This window comes from Dendropsophus ebraccatus, chromosome 1 (assembly GCF_027789765.1).
Source record: "Dendropsophus ebraccatus isolate aDenEbr1 chromosome 1, aDenEbr1.pat, whole genome shotgun sequence".
NCBI classification, from domain to species: domain Eukaryota; kingdom Metazoa; phylum Chordata; class Amphibia; order Anura; family Hylidae; genus Dendropsophus; species Dendropsophus ebraccatus.
The window spans coordinates 226594764-226612527 of record NC_091454.1 but is presented as its reverse complement, the minus strand read 5'-3'; the positions used below and the strand labels follow the sequence as shown (position 1 = coordinate 226612527).

General features: G+C 42.5%; 2 protein-coding genes and 1 pseudogene across 2 annotated transcripts; all 3 read right to left on the bottom strand.

Annotated features, from left to right (window-relative positions):
* Positions 1-201: 201 nt before the first annotated feature.
* On the bottom strand, positions 202-843 carry LOC138785748 (olfactory receptor 11H6-like). Its single transcript, XM_069962026.1, has one exon. The coding sequence runs from the start codon at positions 841-843 to the stop codon at positions 202-204; it is 642 nt and encodes a 213-aa protein (XP_069818127.1).
* Positions 844-5712: 4869 nt separating this feature from the next.
* LOC138785742 (olfactory receptor 1468-like) lies at positions 5713-7359 on the bottom strand. Its single transcript, XM_069962013.1, has 2 exons — positions 7330-7359; positions 5713-6672 (listed from the first exon to the last, which is right to left on the bottom strand). The coding sequence occupies exons 1-2, from the start codon at positions 7357-7359 to the stop codon at positions 5713-5715; spliced, it is 990 nt and encodes a 329-aa protein (XP_069818114.1).
* Positions 7360-10498: 3139 nt separating this feature from the next.
* On the bottom strand, positions 10499-15196 carry LOC138785736 (olfactory receptor 10A7-like; annotated as a pseudogene).
* Between the last annotated feature and the right edge of the window lie 2568 nt (positions 15197-17764).

The window sequence follows — 17764 nt, the reverse complement described above, 5'->3', positions numbered from 1 at the left end:
ACGGCTTTTTTGAGAAATTGAAGCCTGCCTCATCTAATATATTGAGGGAAATTTGTCTAATTTTCCTTATGTAATAACATATTAAAAAATACATTTTGCCCGTACTTCTCCTTTAAAGTTTGGTTCGAATGATGCTAAACTTTATGTCAAAGTTTGGTGAACCTGCTTTGGTGAACCTCACTTTTCCAGCTAGCAGAGAGGTCAGATCTTACGGAAAGCTTCTTTAAAGTCTTTGTTCCTCAGGGTGTATATAATAGGATTAAGCAATGGGGTCAGCACTGTATAGATCACAGACAAGAATTTATTCAGGATCAGGGATCTTCCACTGGTCGGGGACATATAAACAGTCATTAATGTCCCAAAGAGTATGGAGACCACAGTGAGGTGGGAGCTACAGGTGGAGAAGGCTTTCCGTCTGCCGGTGTTGGATGGGATCTTCAGGATGGTGATGACAATGTACACGTAGGACATCACAATGACTGAAAAGGGACAAAATCCAGTGAAAAAGCCAGTTATAAGGTTCTGTCTATGAATTGTAGATATGTCCGAGCAGGAGAGCTGCAGGATAGGCTCCAAGTCACAGTAAAAATGGTCAATGATGTGAGGACCACAGAAATACAGATTATATATAAGGATTGCATAGACGGACATCACTAGAGAAGCAACCAACCAGATCACATTTACTGATGTCACACAAAACCTATAAGTCATGATGGAGGGATAGTGTAGGGGGTTACAGATGGCCACATACCGGTCATAGGACATCACAGACAGGAGGAATGACTCTGAAAACTCTGCGGTGAGGAACATACAAAACTGGATGATGCAGCCAATGAGAGTCATAGAGCTCCCCCCATACAATACAGTGTGAAGAAGAGTGGGCACTATATCTGTAGTTACCAGGAGGTCACACAGTGATAGATGTGTAATGTAGAAGTACATGGGGGACTGAAGGGCTTTACTCCCGAAATACAAGACCATGATAAGAAGGTTTCCTGCAATGGTGAATGGACTCTCTCCGGACTCTCCCCGGCAGATACTGGGGATCGGACTTGGAATCCGGGAATTAACACTCTAGAATGCAGCATACTAAAATGTACTGGTATGAATTATGAACAGACCATACAAGCGTTCTACAGCTCGGTGTATGAGAGATAATGTCACGGCTCTTTGAAGCCAGGAAAGAAAACACTGTTTTAGATGATATATTACAAAAATCACATCCAGCAGGCTACCTTAACCTGGCAGCAATCAACAACTGCCAGCAATCAACTGCTGCCAGGTTAAGGTAGCCTGCTGGACGTGATTTTCGCTCATGATTATGTAATATATCATCATTCTTTTATTTGTTTTGATGTACACAGAATTGTACTGTTATAAAAACGTCTTGAAAAACTTTTACTAAAAACTACTGAGAAAACACTGTTTGAAATCCACATTTTACTGTTTTTTTATAATTGAGCATAAGAAAATGAGTTACTCCTCATTCCAATGAGCAAAAAAAGAAAGAATCTGCACTTTCAACCTTTCTCTTTCAGTGATAGTCACCTCAGCTCTGTGGTGTAGGGTGTCCATACTTCTATCCATTATAGATAACGTTAGGTTGGTGTAATATTCTCAGAATAAGGTAGTAACAGCATTACAGTCATAGTAGACAGGTCCAGATGGTATAACAGGTATGGAATAACATATCCACATGTATTGCTCTCACAGATTCTTTTATTGAGCATCTCCTGCCTCATTGTCCACATGGAGATCCCCCCAATCCCCTGAACTCCGGTCTAATCTTCTCTATAGAGACCTAATCTCTGTGTTTTTCTTTTTTCTTTTCTTTATACTACATTTCAGAATATCGTGAATAATTAATAATGTTGTGTGTGGTGGATATTATATATTATGTTTTTGATTATTTTTGCATGTTTCAGTGGTTATGCTGCTGAATATTTCTTATTACAGGGTATTCCAGGTAAGAGATTGTTTAAATGTTACTGAAAATGAATAAAAATAATAATAAAAATAATAATAATAACAATAATAACAATCTATACTCACCTACCTCAGGGCTCCCCCTGCAATGTCTTGCGGTCCCCGCTAACCACTTTGACTGCTACTTCCAAGACAGACTGGTATCTGCAGTAACATCCCACCCAGCCAATCACTGAGTGAGGAGAGATAGCACTGCAGCTGGTGAGTGAGCTGACTCTGTTTTGGAAAAAGCAGTCAGAGTGTTCAGCAGAGACCGCAAAACATTGCAGGGGGAGCCCTGAGATAGGTCAGAATGTATTACTTTTTGCTAACCACACCCCCTCTAGCAGTGGCAGTCTTTGGCACCAAGCAACCCAAGCGATCGCTTGGGGCCCCCAACATCCATGGGGGCCCCCATGCCCCGCTCTAATGCTCAAGACCACTGGACAGGGCCGCTGCCCCGCTCCCTGCTGCCATCTGAACTGTAACTATGAGCACTCGTAATGAGCGCTCATAGTTACATGCAGCAGCACTGACAGGACGGGAGACATTGGCTCCCTTCCTGTCAGTCACTCTTGTGGCCGCACGAAGGGTTTTCCCTGCGGTCACAAGTGGCAGCTTTGTCCTTGTGGTGCCGACGCTCCAGTGGCTCTTGTGATCGCAGGGAAAACCCTTCCTGTGGCCACAAGAGTGAAGAGAAGAGGAGACGCCCAGACCCAGGTGAGTATAAGTAATGTTTTATTGTGTTATATACTATATGGGAGGGGGAGCACACAGGGGTCTGTTTAACTGGGGGAGCGCACATCGGGGGTCTATTTAAATGGGGGGAGCACACAGGGGGGCTATATAACAGGGGGAGAACACAGGTTAAGGTATGTTAAGGTAGACGATCCCACAAACTTAAAAACAATTAAAAGTGACCAACATGGGGGTGCCCGGTATGGTACCACCCACAATGACACCCCAGTATACTGTAGGTATATCATACACCCTGTATAAATAAAAGTGCAAATGTAATATCAAAGCAATCAACCAAGGTATAAAATCTTAGATCATACAATAATCAACAGTACTAAGAGATACAGGCACTATGGCAAAAATAATACAAAAGAGTGAAAAAAGAAGCCAATGTATATTAGCAACTGTGAAGCAATAATCAAACAAAACAGTAAGATGTCACCATAAAGTAAGACAACAGGGTGATGATGGGGTGTCAAGGGAGAGATCCCCACGCGTTCCGTCCACCCAACCAGACTTCCCCTTGCTACTATCGGGGCTACCGATGGCTACCCCTTTGGCTACTATCGGGGCCCTGCGATCAGTTCGCAGAGCCCCGATGGACACCAGAGAAACAATTCTCCCTCTATAGAGGGAGAATTCTCTATCGGGAGCCCCATAGATGCAGTTGTGTTGACCACAGTATCTATAGGGTTAACTCTCAGCATCAGAGCGCGACTCTGGTGCTGAGAGTTGCGGTGGGTACCCAGCTATCACTGAAGGGCTACAGCCTTTTAAACGTGAGGAGGAAAAATTGAAAGCGCAAAAATTTCAATTTGCACGGTCGTGAAGGGGTTAAAAAACTGAAGTCTAGCTCACATAGTGGGCCAAGATCTTCCATGGCATCCAGGTCTAGCTCTTTTAATTTTTTTTAGGGATGAGCGAATAGTGAATTATTCGAATGTTCGATATTCGTTCGAATATCGGCCCGATATTCGATTATTCGAACGGATATTCGATCCCATTAAAGTCTATGGGAACAAGTATTCGTTTATGGAAAAACGTCTATTCGACCACTTGGAGGCAAAAAACGGAAGTAGGGGGATTTGAACGCTTATCGAATATTTATAGAATATTCGGCGAACTATTCGATAATATTCGATAGATCGAATACCTTACTATTCAATCGAATATCTATTCAATCGAACAGTATTCGCTCATCACTAGTCTTTATCCATGGAGGATTTAACACTCGCATGTATAACTATATATATAGTGTTTCATATTTAGTTACAGCCAGGTCATAAATAGCACAAATAGGGAACACTCCGACCTTGCCGTCAATAGCGGACATTTTACAAATAGTCCACCATAACTGCATTATGAAATAAATGGCACAAGATGAATCCAGCAAGTCCTACTCTGCTAAATGGGGAAAGTGTCTGGAGTCGAGGGGTTTGACGTCAGTATAACACTAGAAACAAGGGCTTTGGGTTTGGCCATACTTCTATTTTACGGATTTTGGTTATATCTTAGGCTTCTGGCATCATAGTCAGGTAATCCTCCAATGTAGAATACTCTATTGAGGAATCAAAGTGTACAGGTGCTACATGATCTTTCAATCTCTAAGGATCTCCCTCCTCAGGTGGGTATTTCAGTGGCTAACATAGGACATCTGTTGTTTATTATTTTGTTTGACATGGTTGTAGATTTCATTGTTCTTGCAAAATGTTATCTGATATTTTCATACTGTATGTCTTGTTCTTTATATCCAAAATGCTATGCAAAACCGATATAAACTCCTTATTCCTCCCTCTTCTTCATGAATATTCAATACTGCCCAGCCTCCTGCTCGTTCAGCTGTCAGCCAGTGTCTCTGATTGCAGATCAGTCCTCTGTAGGCTGGTGATGTCTAGAGACCTGCCAGCAGTTCATTCTTTGGTCCAAATCCCTGTTGAAATTGAGTGGATGGCCGCCATTTAATGGCAAATAATTGTCAATATTTTAAAACAATGGCCGTTGTTTTGAAATAATGGCCGTTATTTGCCATTAAATGACAGTCATCCAGTAAATTTCAACATTGTGTGAACATAGCCTTTCTGTGTTTTTAATCCACTCCTGATTTTGGTTACAAAATACTGAGCAAAAATACTGTGTGGGAACATAGCCTTAAAAATTATAAAATAAAGAGGAAAAAATAAAAAACTATATTTAATTTTCATCAAGGGATTTAAACTAAAGAATGACCTGCTTGTAGGTCTCTAGACAGGTAAGTTACCCCTAGACCACAGCTCCTACACATTTGGGCTCAGAGATTCAACTATATCTGAGTGTTTCTTTTGGCCATAAACGGCCTACAGAGGACTGATCTGCAATCAGAGTCACTGGCTGACAGCTGAGCAAGAAGGAGGCCAGGCAGCAGAGATTATACATGAAGAAGAGGGAGGAGGCAGGAGAGGTGAGGCGGCCAGAGTGTGGATCAATCAATTTCTTTGACACTTCATTACAGTAGGGTTGTGCATAATCCACTACACGGACAAATTACCAAAAGTCACCATGCTCACTGGGGGCTGCCAGCTACAGTACACTGTCAGCACCTTAGGTAGGGCCCAGGAGTTGACAGATTCCCTTTAACAAATTGGAACCACTATCAGTCTTTTTCTTGTGTCCTATGATTATGCTGAAGAGAAATACGGAGAAAGTCTTAGGTTGATCAGGCTTTACTGTGTCCTTAGGTGCCCAAACAAGCATCACATATTTAGGAGGAATTAGCAAAAATGTTGTGACCTTCATTTAGCCTGACAAATGGTCCGAGAGATATTGAAACATTGCCTATGATTAGATACATGCATATTGGTACCAGAGGATGACCATACTGTCTACCATTTTGAAATTCTGCAAAGAAAGACTACATTCACTTAAATCTTTAGAGTGCTATGGTATATCATATGTACAGACTCAATACAGGCACATAATGTAGCACATAAAAGGGCCATATAGACTGCGATTCACTCCACTCTATCCTTCCTGTCATAATTGCCCATCATCTATTGATGATGTCTGAATTTTTTTTTTAACTGCTTTACTGAACTCCTTATTTCTTAGACTGTATACAATGGGGTTTATTATTGGATTCCCCACTGTATAAAACAAAGAAAGAACTCGACTTATCTTTAGTGCATTCCCCTTGCTGGGAAGTATATAGATGCCACTTATTGTACCATAAAATATACAAACTACAGTCAGGTGGGAGCTGCAGGTGGAGAAGACTTTATGTCTTTGGGTTAGCGACTGGAGCGACTGGATCTTCAATATGGAGGAAATAATACAAGCATAAGATGTAACTATGAGGAGAAAGGGTATAACAACCAATAGCACAATAAGGGTAGTTATTTCTAGCTGGACAGTCGAAGTGTCTGAACATGAAAACTGGAGCAATGGATATAGATCACAGAAGAAATGGTTGATGACATAAGGTCCACAAAAGCGTAGGTTACATATAGTGATCATTTCAATGCTTATCAGTAACAGGCTCAAACTCCAAGACAAAGCAGACAGAGATTTGCAAACCCCAAAGTTCATTATAGAGGTATAATGCAAGGGGTTACAGATGGCCGAAAATCGATCGAATGACATGACTGTGAGAAGAACACATTCTAAGCATAGAGCAAAAGAAAAACCAACGTATTGGGCAATGCAACACGTAAAAGCCATCAGTCGCACCTCGGATTGTAATAAATGGAGGGTATTGGGGACAATGTCTGTAGATAATAAGATGTCAGTGATGGAGAGTTGTGAGATGAAGAAGTACATTGGGGTGTGGAGGTTCTTGCTGGTGGACACCAGGGTAATGATCAGGAGATTCCCACATATTGTTCCGCAGTAAATCACTACGAGAAGAGTGAAAAGAATCAGTCTGAGGTTTTCAGTGCTAGGATATCCTATGAGGATCACTGTAGCTTTTGTGCTGATGTTGCCTTCAAGTTTAACCTTAAGATATGTCAAAAGGAGAAAAGATTAATTCTCACCATCAGAGACCTTAGTAAGCAGACATAAGGGTTATTTGTAGTGTTCCTTCCTTGTTACTTCCTTCATAAGTTACTTACTTAGCTTTTCTCCTAGGGCTAAGCTTCTAGAATCCATTTAGTCCTACTAAAAAGAGAGGCGAGGTGGATCATATCCACCAACGTGCAGGGTGCGGGAGGGTCAAATGACAGAATCTAAATCAGTATGGAGAGAGGACAGTCAAAGGAAGAGAAAGGGGAGAGGTGGATTATTCTGCAACAGAGTTTAGAATGGATTGAAGGAAAATAAGGGTGTTAGATGGAAGGACAGACAGGAGGATGTTGCAGGAGTCCATAGAAAAGATCAGGAGGTCCCAGCAGTTCTGTTGAGTCAGAGCTAAGGAAAGAGCAGATTCGGGAAATGTTTAAATGTTTTAAAGGTGGCGGCGGCAGCAGGAGGTCAGGATGTGCAGCGTGAATGACAGAGCAATTCTTCACAGCCTAAAACTCTGATCCCTTACTCCTATCGGCGGGAACTCTCTCCTGCTTATGTGTTTATGAACCACAAAAAAAGTCTAACATAAAAACTCATTTTGAATTAGTAACACAATAATATCTTCTGAAAAGAGAAACAAAGACTTACTTCTGAAATCAGACTACTCTTATCATGCATGCCTTCCGTTCCTCCTGCATCATTGATACAAAGGTTTCTTCCTTACACTATGACTCCACATAGAGCAGCCTGGGATGAACCAATGTACAAGACAACACATATCAGGAAGGACACTTATATACACAGGTACAATACACTGAGTGTCCATAAGGACTTACAGCCCGGCTCTAATGAGGGATCTCAGTTGTATCTCATAATAGAAAACATGGTCGTCCCAATAGTTTTCTCAAATAAAATCTAAATAAATTTTATTGAAACTAAATAAATTCTAAATAAAATAATGAAACATAGTAAAGATATTGTATAAAGTATTTGTTGCAAGTGGTATATACTCTACTAAATGTTTATTGAATTGAAGATTGAATTTGACCATTACCCTTTAGAGTTAGGGGGGCAGCATTAAGCTTTGATTTACCCAAATGCATGATGGGACAGTTTTCCTTTGGTTTGGATACACTTTATACCAATGGATATGCAGTTTTATTGGATGGATATGAGAGTACTCTTCTATTGTCTTCCATAATAAACAAATAGAATTAAAGGTGTGTTATTTGATTGGTTAACATGTCCCGGTATTTCTGATTGGCTAGTCAGTTTTCCGCCCAATATGACATCAGAAACAGGGGGCTTAAAAGGCCAAAAGCCACCTTAGCAACCTGCAATATTTCCTTCACCCCAATGACATTCCAGCTTTACTTCTACAACTTACAGTGTGGTGTACACTCAGTCCTAAGGTATACAGGTGTACAGTATGGGACTAACCCATAGAACTCTTTTTAACGAATTGCAAATACAGTGTATCGTCTACATAGTTCTAAATTGCTGCTATGAAGCTTTTCCACACATATGATAGTCATGATGGTACTTCTGTGATGTCCTTCTGATGAACATTCAGGAAAATCATACATATCCTATGAAAATGAATTATTACTGAGTAGAGAGAGGTCATTATAGCGGAATTAGATGACTTAGTGTAATGTCTGAAGTAGTTGATCCCCGGGACCACTGCTAGTGATGGCGTAATCTAAGGGGCCACTGGTCTTCATTAGAGCCCATCACAGGTCAGGATGGGCTTGTTGCAGCAGGCAACCCCCAGGTGATTACCCCTGGCTTGACTTGCTGGCAATGTCAGCCGAGGTGAAGCGTAGGATAGATGGAAGTTACGTCTTGCAGTCAGGAACATGCAGGTAGATCAAGGGCAGACAGCAGGCAATGTAATCAGGAAACACAAAGAAAGGTCTTGGGTGGGCAGCAGGCAAGATAGTCAGGAACATAGATAGTCAGGAACATAGCTAATGGTTAGAAACACAGGCAGGCAAAATAGACTAAAGAAATACTTTCTCACTATGCACAGGGAACTAAGAATCTGAAAATGGACACAGGAAGAGGCAGGGCTATTTATTAGAAACAGGGGAACAAGGACCAATTAAGGGCACTTCCTAGGAGGCTGGGACACATACACCTGCAAGGGGATACCTGGGGCCCACCAGAGGAAATGATCCTTGGGGCCCACCAAAGAAGAATTGGTAAAAAGCTACATACTGACCCGGCCCTATTCTGGATTCATCTGCATCTGCGGTAAAATAAAAGTGCTAGAGATCTTAGATGGCAAGGAGGGAAAAACTAAAGTGCAAAAATGAAAATTGACTCTGTCCTTAAAGGGAATCTGTGAGCACCAAATCACAACCGGAGGTGCTGACAGTGTACTGCAGGTGTAGAAAGTGGAGAGGGTTCCAATAGCCAAGATATAGTAGTGAAAGGATGCACGCTGAATCCACAATCCCAGAGGTAGCCCTCTGAAAAACGTGCGAGTCCAACAGAATCCAATCAGGGTTTATCTTCAATCTCTATTGAGCATCCAAGTAAAAATATGACATTTTGATGTTACAACGTCAGGTATACAGGTATATAGTGGGAGTCAAAACGTTTTATTTTCACTCCCTACCTCACAAGTGTACTGAAGATGTCAGGCTCCTTCTAAGCATGGTGCCTTTTGTGAATGTGTCCAGGGAGTAGATTCTGTGCAGTCTCAACTCTCGTAATGTAATGAACTGTCAAAGAGGGGTAGTGGTTTGGCATTTGTGTAACATTCTGGCACGCCTCACCACTACTTCCTCCCCCCTCATGAATATTTTCTGCTGGCCAGCGTCCTGCTTGCTGTTGCTACATTGCTTCTCCGAAGTCTTAGATGGGCAAGGGTAATTGTGTTAGGGAATTAGATAGGCGAGGTTAGTTGTGTTAGAGAATTAGATGTTCGAGGTTAATTGTGTTATGAAATTAGATGGGTGAGGTTAGTTGTGTTAGGGACTTAGATAGGCGAGGTTAGTTGTGTTAGGGAATTAGATAGGCAAGGTTAGTTTGTTAGGGAATTAGATGGGCGAGGTTAGTTGTGTTAGGGAGTTAGTTAGGCGAGGTTAGTTGTGTTAGGGAATTAGATAGGCAAGATTAGTTTGTTAGGGAATTAGATGGGCGAGGTTAGTTGTGTTAGGGAATTAGATAGGCGAGGTTAGTTGTGTTAGGGAATTAGATAGGCGAGGTTAGTTGTGTTAGGGAATTAGATAGGCGAGGTTAGTTGTGTTAGGGAATTAGATGGGTGAGGTTAGTTGTGTTATAGAAGTAGATTTATGAGATTGGTTTTATTAGGAAATTAGAAGGGTGAGGTTGAGTTTGTTATGGAATTAGATGGGAAAGTTAGCTGTGTTATAGAATTAGATGGGTGAAATTCACCAAAATGCTGGGATATAGATGAAGATGTCTGATATTGCTAGATGATTAGTAGGAAGGAAATTTTTAAAGTATGATGTAATTATTAAGGCATGTTGATTTTTACACTCTTTGAAAGCAAGCATAGAAAATTACTACAAAGCCAATATTAGCAATGGGCTAAAAATGAGAAACTTTTAATATTAAGAGCAAAATATAAACTAAAACATAACATAAACTATACAGGCATCTTACTGAAACATGTCCTTCTGCTGCCTCATACAACACATATTCCAATAAACCATCATGGACAAATCTAAACAGTAGGTTTCATCAACTACTTTATGTTTATACAGTATATTGGGTATTACTCATATTGGGACCAACCATTTTCAGCTGGGATTGGTCTGTTGATAAGTCCAGAACATTATACAGATTATTCAACAATTTCTTGTGCTGCTTTCTTAATGTCTTTATTCCTCAGACTGTATATAATGGGGTTGACCAATGGAGTAAATACAGTATATAGCAGGGACAGAGCTTTGTTAATTTCTGATGTTTGTCCATTTGTTGGAAGAATTTAAATACTGAATATGGTAAAATAAAATATGGAGACCACAATGAGGTGGGAGCTACAGGTGGAGAAGGCTTTCTGTCTACTGATATTAGATGAGATCCTTAAGATTGATCCAATAATTCTCCCATAAGAAATGACAATTATTATGGTGGGAATAATCAGAAATGGAATACTGAGTAGCGACATTTCAAGTTTTATAGAAAACGTATCAGAACAGGAAATTTTCAGTAAAGGAACAAGATCACAGTAAAAATGGTCAATGACATTCGGCCCACAGAACTGTATCTTTGACAGTGCTAATATATCAATAAAAGCAGTAAAAAGGCCAATCAACCAAAAAAAGATGATCAACCTGACACATGATGTACTGGTCATGATGGATGTATAACGGAGGGGATTACAGATGGCCACATATCGGTCATAAGACATCACTGTGAGAAGAAGACACTGAGAAGATTCCGCAGCACAGAAAAAATAAAACTGAGTGATACAGCCGATATAAGTAATGATCGCCCCATTGTTCAGGAGAATGTAGAGCATATTGGGGACAATGTTAGCTAGCATTAATATATCACTGATGGAGAGCTGTGAGATGAAGAAGTACATTGGGGTGTGAAGGTTCTTGCTGGTGAACACCAGGATGATGATCAGAAGGTTCCCACATAGTGTGACCCAGAATACTAAAAAGAGCAGACAGAAGAGGGAAATTCTCAGCTGTGGGCTTCCTTGAAATCCCAACAGAATGAACTCTTTGACATCCGTCAGATTCTTAACCTATGTTTAGAAAAACAAAATGAAGTAAAAACTCAAGAACAACTCGAGAAACTAAATTAACCAATCCCAACATACAGTACAGGGAAACCTCCCAAAAGACCACCACACAGAGAAGACATCCCTTTAGTCCAAAAACATGTTCTGGGACAGATTTGCAGTTCCTCCACATACTGTGCATATTGGCCATATATTTTGATTGGATAATCAGTCAAAAAGACCTTTTTTCAATGTAACATTGGGTTGTCATCTCAAACTATTTGTATTGTGTTAAGATTCTGCACCTGTTGTCCAAACCTCTTTGTTTTATAAAATAAAATAAAAGACAAAGATTCATCTGATCAAATTATTGATATATGATATTTTCCAATAAAATTTTCCAACATTTGGACCAGTGATTGACTTTGTTGTAAAAACAAAGATCCCATCCTCACCCTCAAGGAATACCGCATCACATTACTTACATCAGTCATTTTCATCTTGATGTCTTGGAATTACTTGGAAGTCCTCAGCGTAGAAGAGATGATTTACCACGTGGGGAAGAAAATCTTCATCAGTTTGATCAGCGATCCTTTCCTATAAGATGATGTGATAGAATCTGATAGATCAGCATGGAATTACAGAGCAAGAACTATAATGTGACTTTCTTACATATATATATATCCTACACTCCTACCTTTTTAAATATGTTGTTCTCTTTGTCTCTCGTGTCTCCTGTGTCCAGGTCCAAAGAGAAAATGAAAAGCAAAAAAAGAAAAAAATAATAATAACCGTGTTACTCCTGAGATGACTTAAGGCTTGGGGGCAGAAAAGCCTAAAGGCTAAAAAAAAGAAGAAAAAAAAAATATTTGGGAAGGAAAGGATTTGTAGTTTAGTATAGTACAAGGAAAGTGTAATGAGAAATATCTAACAGGTTATCCAGGATCAGAAAATCCATTCCCACTATCTTCCAAAAACAGTCCCCCTCCCCCTTTTTTTTTTCTTTTTTTCTTTTTTTTTTAATTACGGACAACCGCTTTCACTTTTTGGAGAAAAATCCTTCCCTCTTAGTTATTTTCAGGGGCATTCTAACAGAGTAGGTTTTTTAACCCCTTAACGACAACGGGCGTACATTTACGCCCTCACTGCGTGGGACTTAACGCAGGAGGACGTAAATGTACACCCTGACGGGGTCCCGGGCTATGGAGCGGGCTCACAGCCACCCACCATTAACCCCTTAAATGCTGCGGGGTTTAAGTATAAGTGACTGGAGCATCTCCGGTCACTTAATGATCGGGACCCCCGCAGCGTGTCTGCGGGGGTCCAGATTGCTTTTCCTGACTGTCCGAGGTCCTCTCCTTACCTCCGTGCAGTCCTTGGATCAGTCCTCTGATTCAGCCTGCCACAGGCAGGCTGAATCAGAAGATCACAGATAACACTGATCCCTGCAATGCTATGGCATAGCAGGGATCAGTGTGAGTAATCCAATGTATGTCAATGATAGTTCCCTAAGGGAACTATAATAGTGTAAATAAATAAATAAATAAAAGTATTACAAAGTGCCCCAAAGCCCCTCCCGCAATAAAAGTGTAAATCACCCCCCTTCCCATTGCATACATAAAACACATTAAAAGTAATAAAGTCAATTAACATATTATACACCGTAGAGTGCGTAATCATCCGATCTATTAAAATAAAACATTACTTTTCCCCCAGCATGAAAAAAAAAAGCGGGAAAAACACGCAGAGATTGCTTTTCTTTAATGACATTTTATGTATAAAATTTTTTATAAAAAACCATCAATACATAAAAACTAGAGATCATGACGCAAAAAATGACACCCCATATGACCCCGTAGGTTAAAAAAAAAAAAGTGCTATAGGAGTCACAATAGGACCATTTTAAATATGCCTATTTGCAAAAAAAAAAAAGTTTTACTGCTAATAAAAATAATAAAACATTAGAAAACCTAGTAAACCTGCATATCACCGTGTTCAGACCGAATTATAGAATAAAGGAAAAATGCCAGTTTTACCGCAAAGTGGATTACGTAAACAAAGAAGCCCCTCCAAAGTCGCATTTTTTGACCCAAGTTCACCCCATAAATGATATGTTGGGGGTTCCGTCATTCATTTAATGGCAGATTGAAAGATGCCATTACAAAGTATACCTGCTTCTGAAAAAAAAACAAGCCCTCACATGGCCCGGTAGGTGGAAAAATTAAAGCGTTATGGGTCTTAGAAGTTAGAGTTAGAAGTTAGAAAGCCCCACAAAGCACCTTATTTCAGAAACTGCACCCACCAAACTCTACAAAAGCATATCCAGAAAGTTTAACACTTTAGGAGGGCCACAGAAATAAAAATTAAGTGTGTAAGAAATTTGAAAATTTTTATTTTCTATGCAGAGATTTTATTGTAATCCAATTTTTTTCATAGTTAAAAACCCATTACCAGAGAAAAGCACCCCAATATTGATTGCACCGTTTCTGCAGTTTATAGAAATACCCCATATGTGGCCCTATTGCGCTATTTGACGCAACCACAAGCCTCAGATACAAAGGAGTGCCTAATGAATTTTAATGCCTCCGTTATATTTGGTCATCTTTGACTGTACCACTTCAGGTTGGCAGAGGCTCTGGGGTGCCAAAACCTAAAAAACACCCCTAAAGGGACACCATTTAGAAAACTACACCCCTCAAGGAATGTAACAAGGGGTGCGGTGAGCATCTGGACCCCACAGGTGCTTCACAGATTTTCCGAACAATGTGGCGTGAAAAAAGAAAAAAATATTTTTTACACTATAACGTTGTTCTAGCTTTCAATTTTTCATTTTCACAAGGAGATAAAAGAAAAATAAAAACACAAAGCGTGTAGCACAGTTTCTCCTGAGTACAGAAATACCCCACATGTGGATATTAAGTGCCAAGCGGGCGCAGGACGAGCCTCCAAAGGGAAGGAGCGCCAATGGGCTTTTGGAAGCTGAATTTCACTGGAAAGGATTTCAAGGGCCATATCATATTTACAAAGCGATTGTGCTGCCAAAACACTGGAAACCCCCCACAAGTGACCCCATTCTGGAAACTACACCCCTCAAGGAATCTAACAAGGGGTGCAGTGAGCATATGGACCCCACTGGTGACGGGCACAAATGTGGACAAATGTTACGTGAAAGGGAAAATTTTAATTTTTTCAATTTCACGGCACAAATGTGCCCATCATCAAGGGGTCCATATCCTCATTGCACCCCTTGTTAGATTCCTTGAGGGGTTTAGTTTCCAGAATTGGGTCACTTGTGGGGGGTTTCCAGTGTTTTGGCAGCACAAGGGCTCTGTAAATGCAACATGGCATTCATCATTCATTCTGGCCAAATCCAACCTCCAAAATCCAAATGGCGCTCCTTCCCTTCGGAGGCTTGCCCTGCACCCACATGGCGCTTTCTGTCAACATGTGGGGCATTTACGGACTCGGGGGAAATTGCTCTACACATTTTGTGTGTTTTTTTCTCTTTTAACAATTTAAGGCTTAACCAACATTATAGTGTAAAAAATGTAATATTTCATTTTCACGCCACATTGTTCCACATTTGTGCCCATCACCAGTGGGGTCCATATGCTCACTACACCCCTTGTTACATTCCCTGAGGGGTGTAGTTTCCATAATGGGGTCACTTGTGGGGGTTTAAACTGTCTTGGCAACACAGGGGCCTTTTAAATGCAACATGGCCCTCGAAATCCATTCCATTCCAAATCCAGCCTCCAAAAACCAAATGGCGCTCCTTCCCTTTGGAGGCTTACCCTGCACCGGCATGGCGCTTTGTGTACACATGTGGGGTATTTCCGTACTCAGGGGAAATTGCTATACACATTGTGTTTTTCATTTATCTTTTAACCCCTTGTAAAAATGAAAAAATCAAGACAAGATCAATGATTTAGTGTAAAAATTAAGCATTTTTTTTTACACTAAATGTTGGTCTAGCCTTGATTTTTTTCCATTTCCACAAGGGGTTAAAAAAGAAAATGAACACAAAACGTGTATACTAATTTCCCCTGAGTACGAAAATACCCCACATGTGGATATAATGTGCCATATGGGCACAGGGCAAGCCACCAAAGGGACAGAGCGCCATTTAGAGGCTGGAATGGAGGATGGAGGCCGTGTCGCAATTACAAAGCTCCTGTGCTGCCAGGACAATAGAAACCCCACAAGTGACCCCATTCTGGAAACTACACCCCATAAGGAATCCAACAAGGGGTGCAGTGAGCATATGGACCCCACTAGTGACGGGCACATTTGTCGAACATGTGCCAAGAAAATAAAAAATACATTTTTTTTCATTTTCACGGCACAAATGTGTCCGTCACCAGGGGGCCATATCCCGGCTGCTTCCCTTGTTGTGGTCACTTGTGGGGGGTTTCTACTGCCCTGGCCGCACAGAGGCTTTGTAATTGCATCATGGCAAGTCTCTAATGGGAATGGCGGCCATACCTATTTAGTTGGGGAAAAGGGACAGTTATTAATTTATTTGGGGGTATTAGGCCAATTATTAGTTTATAAGGTTGAAAATGACAGGTGTCCATCAAATTCAACCTGTGTTGATCCAGAGGAAGGCAAAAAAACCTTGTGAGGCAGACAGTAGCCTCATCACAGGGAAAGAATTCCTTCCTGAATGGCAATCAGAATAATCCCTCGATCAACGTGACCCCTGAAATAGGAATAAGGGACAGAATTTAGATAATGTAGAACCCCAGTGACGTGTGGTGCACCTTGGAGCGATCCAGTATGCAGAGGCCGGGGGGATCAGGACAGGTGTCACACTGGAAAATGGTGTCCTTCCTGATCCCCCTGTTACCCCACACTCTGCACTACTTCAGGGGTCTCCTGCTTTCCAGTGTGGGGGACGTCACCTGGAAAATATTGCCTGGGGGCGATACGGGTCCTTCATATCCAGAAGTGCTTGGTCCGCTCCATGGCTGCTAAATATTAGGGGTTTATTACTGCTTCTGATATTTTCGGATTGTACCGCAAGCTACAGTAGCTCGGGCAGCGAGGGACCAGAAGAGGGGGTGCTGGTATAAAAGTTATCCCCGTACGGGTGGTAACCTTTATCTAGCAGTGGGAAGATCAGCTCCCCAACGATATTCCGACTAACTCGGAGGACGGGGGGGGCGCATCTGGGGGCTGCATTCGGGTGTCCCTTCCTTCCTACACTCTAAGGGTACGTGCACACTGTGGAATGGCGAAGAATAACCCTTTGTGCATTCCGCAGCTGGCACCCCCATGTATGCGCGCGTCTCCACCCGTGTCATAGACTCCATTCTATGCAAGGGTGGATTCCGCCCTCTGTCCAAAGAATGAGTATATGGGCAGGGGCGGGCTAGGCCGGTCTTCCTCAAGACAGTATGGGGCCGCACATCTGTCACTCACTGACAGCTCGTTGAAGGTCTCAGGGCCGCCCTGCAGCTTCTAACCGCCCTAGCGCTCTTTTCTCTGACACCTAAGAGTGCTGGAGGGCCGGTCTGTGCTGCGGGCCGCCGTTGAAGCCCCGCCCCCACCACACTGTCAAGCCCCGCCCCCTCATCAGACCCCTATGCTTTTAACTAAAGCCTATGAGGCTTATTGTTAAAAGCAAACTGCTGCTCTTTCTCCCTCTGGCCACTAGAGGCCGCTCTGTCCCCCCAGCTGTCACTCCTACAGCCTGGATAGAGGAGCCAGAAGACAGAGAAGATGGTGGTCTGCACTCTGCAGGGAGACAGGTAACATCTGTACAGGGGAGACCTACACTGCATCTCCTGTAGCCCCCCATACACAGCATCCCCTGCAGCCCCCCCTATCCCCCCATACACAGCATCCCCTGCAGCCCCCCCACACACAGCAGCCCCCCCATCCCCCCACACACAGCATCCCCTGCAGCCCCCATCCCCCCCTCACAGCATCCCCTGTAGCCCCCCATCCCCCTGCACACAGCATCCCCTGCAGCCCCCCTTCCCCCCACACACAGCATCCCCTGCAGCCCCCATCCCCCCCACACACAGCATCCCCTGTAGCCCCCCATCCCCCCGCACACAGCATCCCCTGCAACCCCCCATCCTCCCCTCACAGCATCCCCTGCAGCCACCCATCCCCCCCCCACAGCATCCCCTGCAGTCTCCATCCCCCTGTACACAGCATCCCCTGCAGCCCCCCCCCATCCCCCCATACACAGTATCCCCTGCAGCCCCCCATCCACAGTATCCCCTGCAGCCCCCCATCCACAGTATCCCCTGCAGCCCCCCATCTTCCCATATACAGTATCCCCTGCAGCCCCCCCATACACAGTATCCCCTGCAGCTCTTTCTCCCTCCGGCCACTAGAGGCCGCTCTGTCCCCCCAGCTGTC

What these genes read in the sequence shown, in the direction of transcription:
- LOC138785748 (XM_069962026.1), bottom strand. Translation starts at nt 843, where the DNA reads ATGACTCTCATTGGCTGCATCATCCAGTTTTGTATGTTCCTCACCGCA.
- LOC138785742 (XM_069962013.1), bottom strand. Translation starts at nt 7,359, where the DNA reads ATGCATGATAAGAGTAGTCTGATTTCAGAA. An exon ending in AGAGTAGTCTGATTTCAGAA is followed by an intron (nt 6,673 to 7,329) that starts GTAAGTCTTTGT and finishes ACATATCTTAAG; the next exon opens with GTTAAACTTGAAGGCAACAT.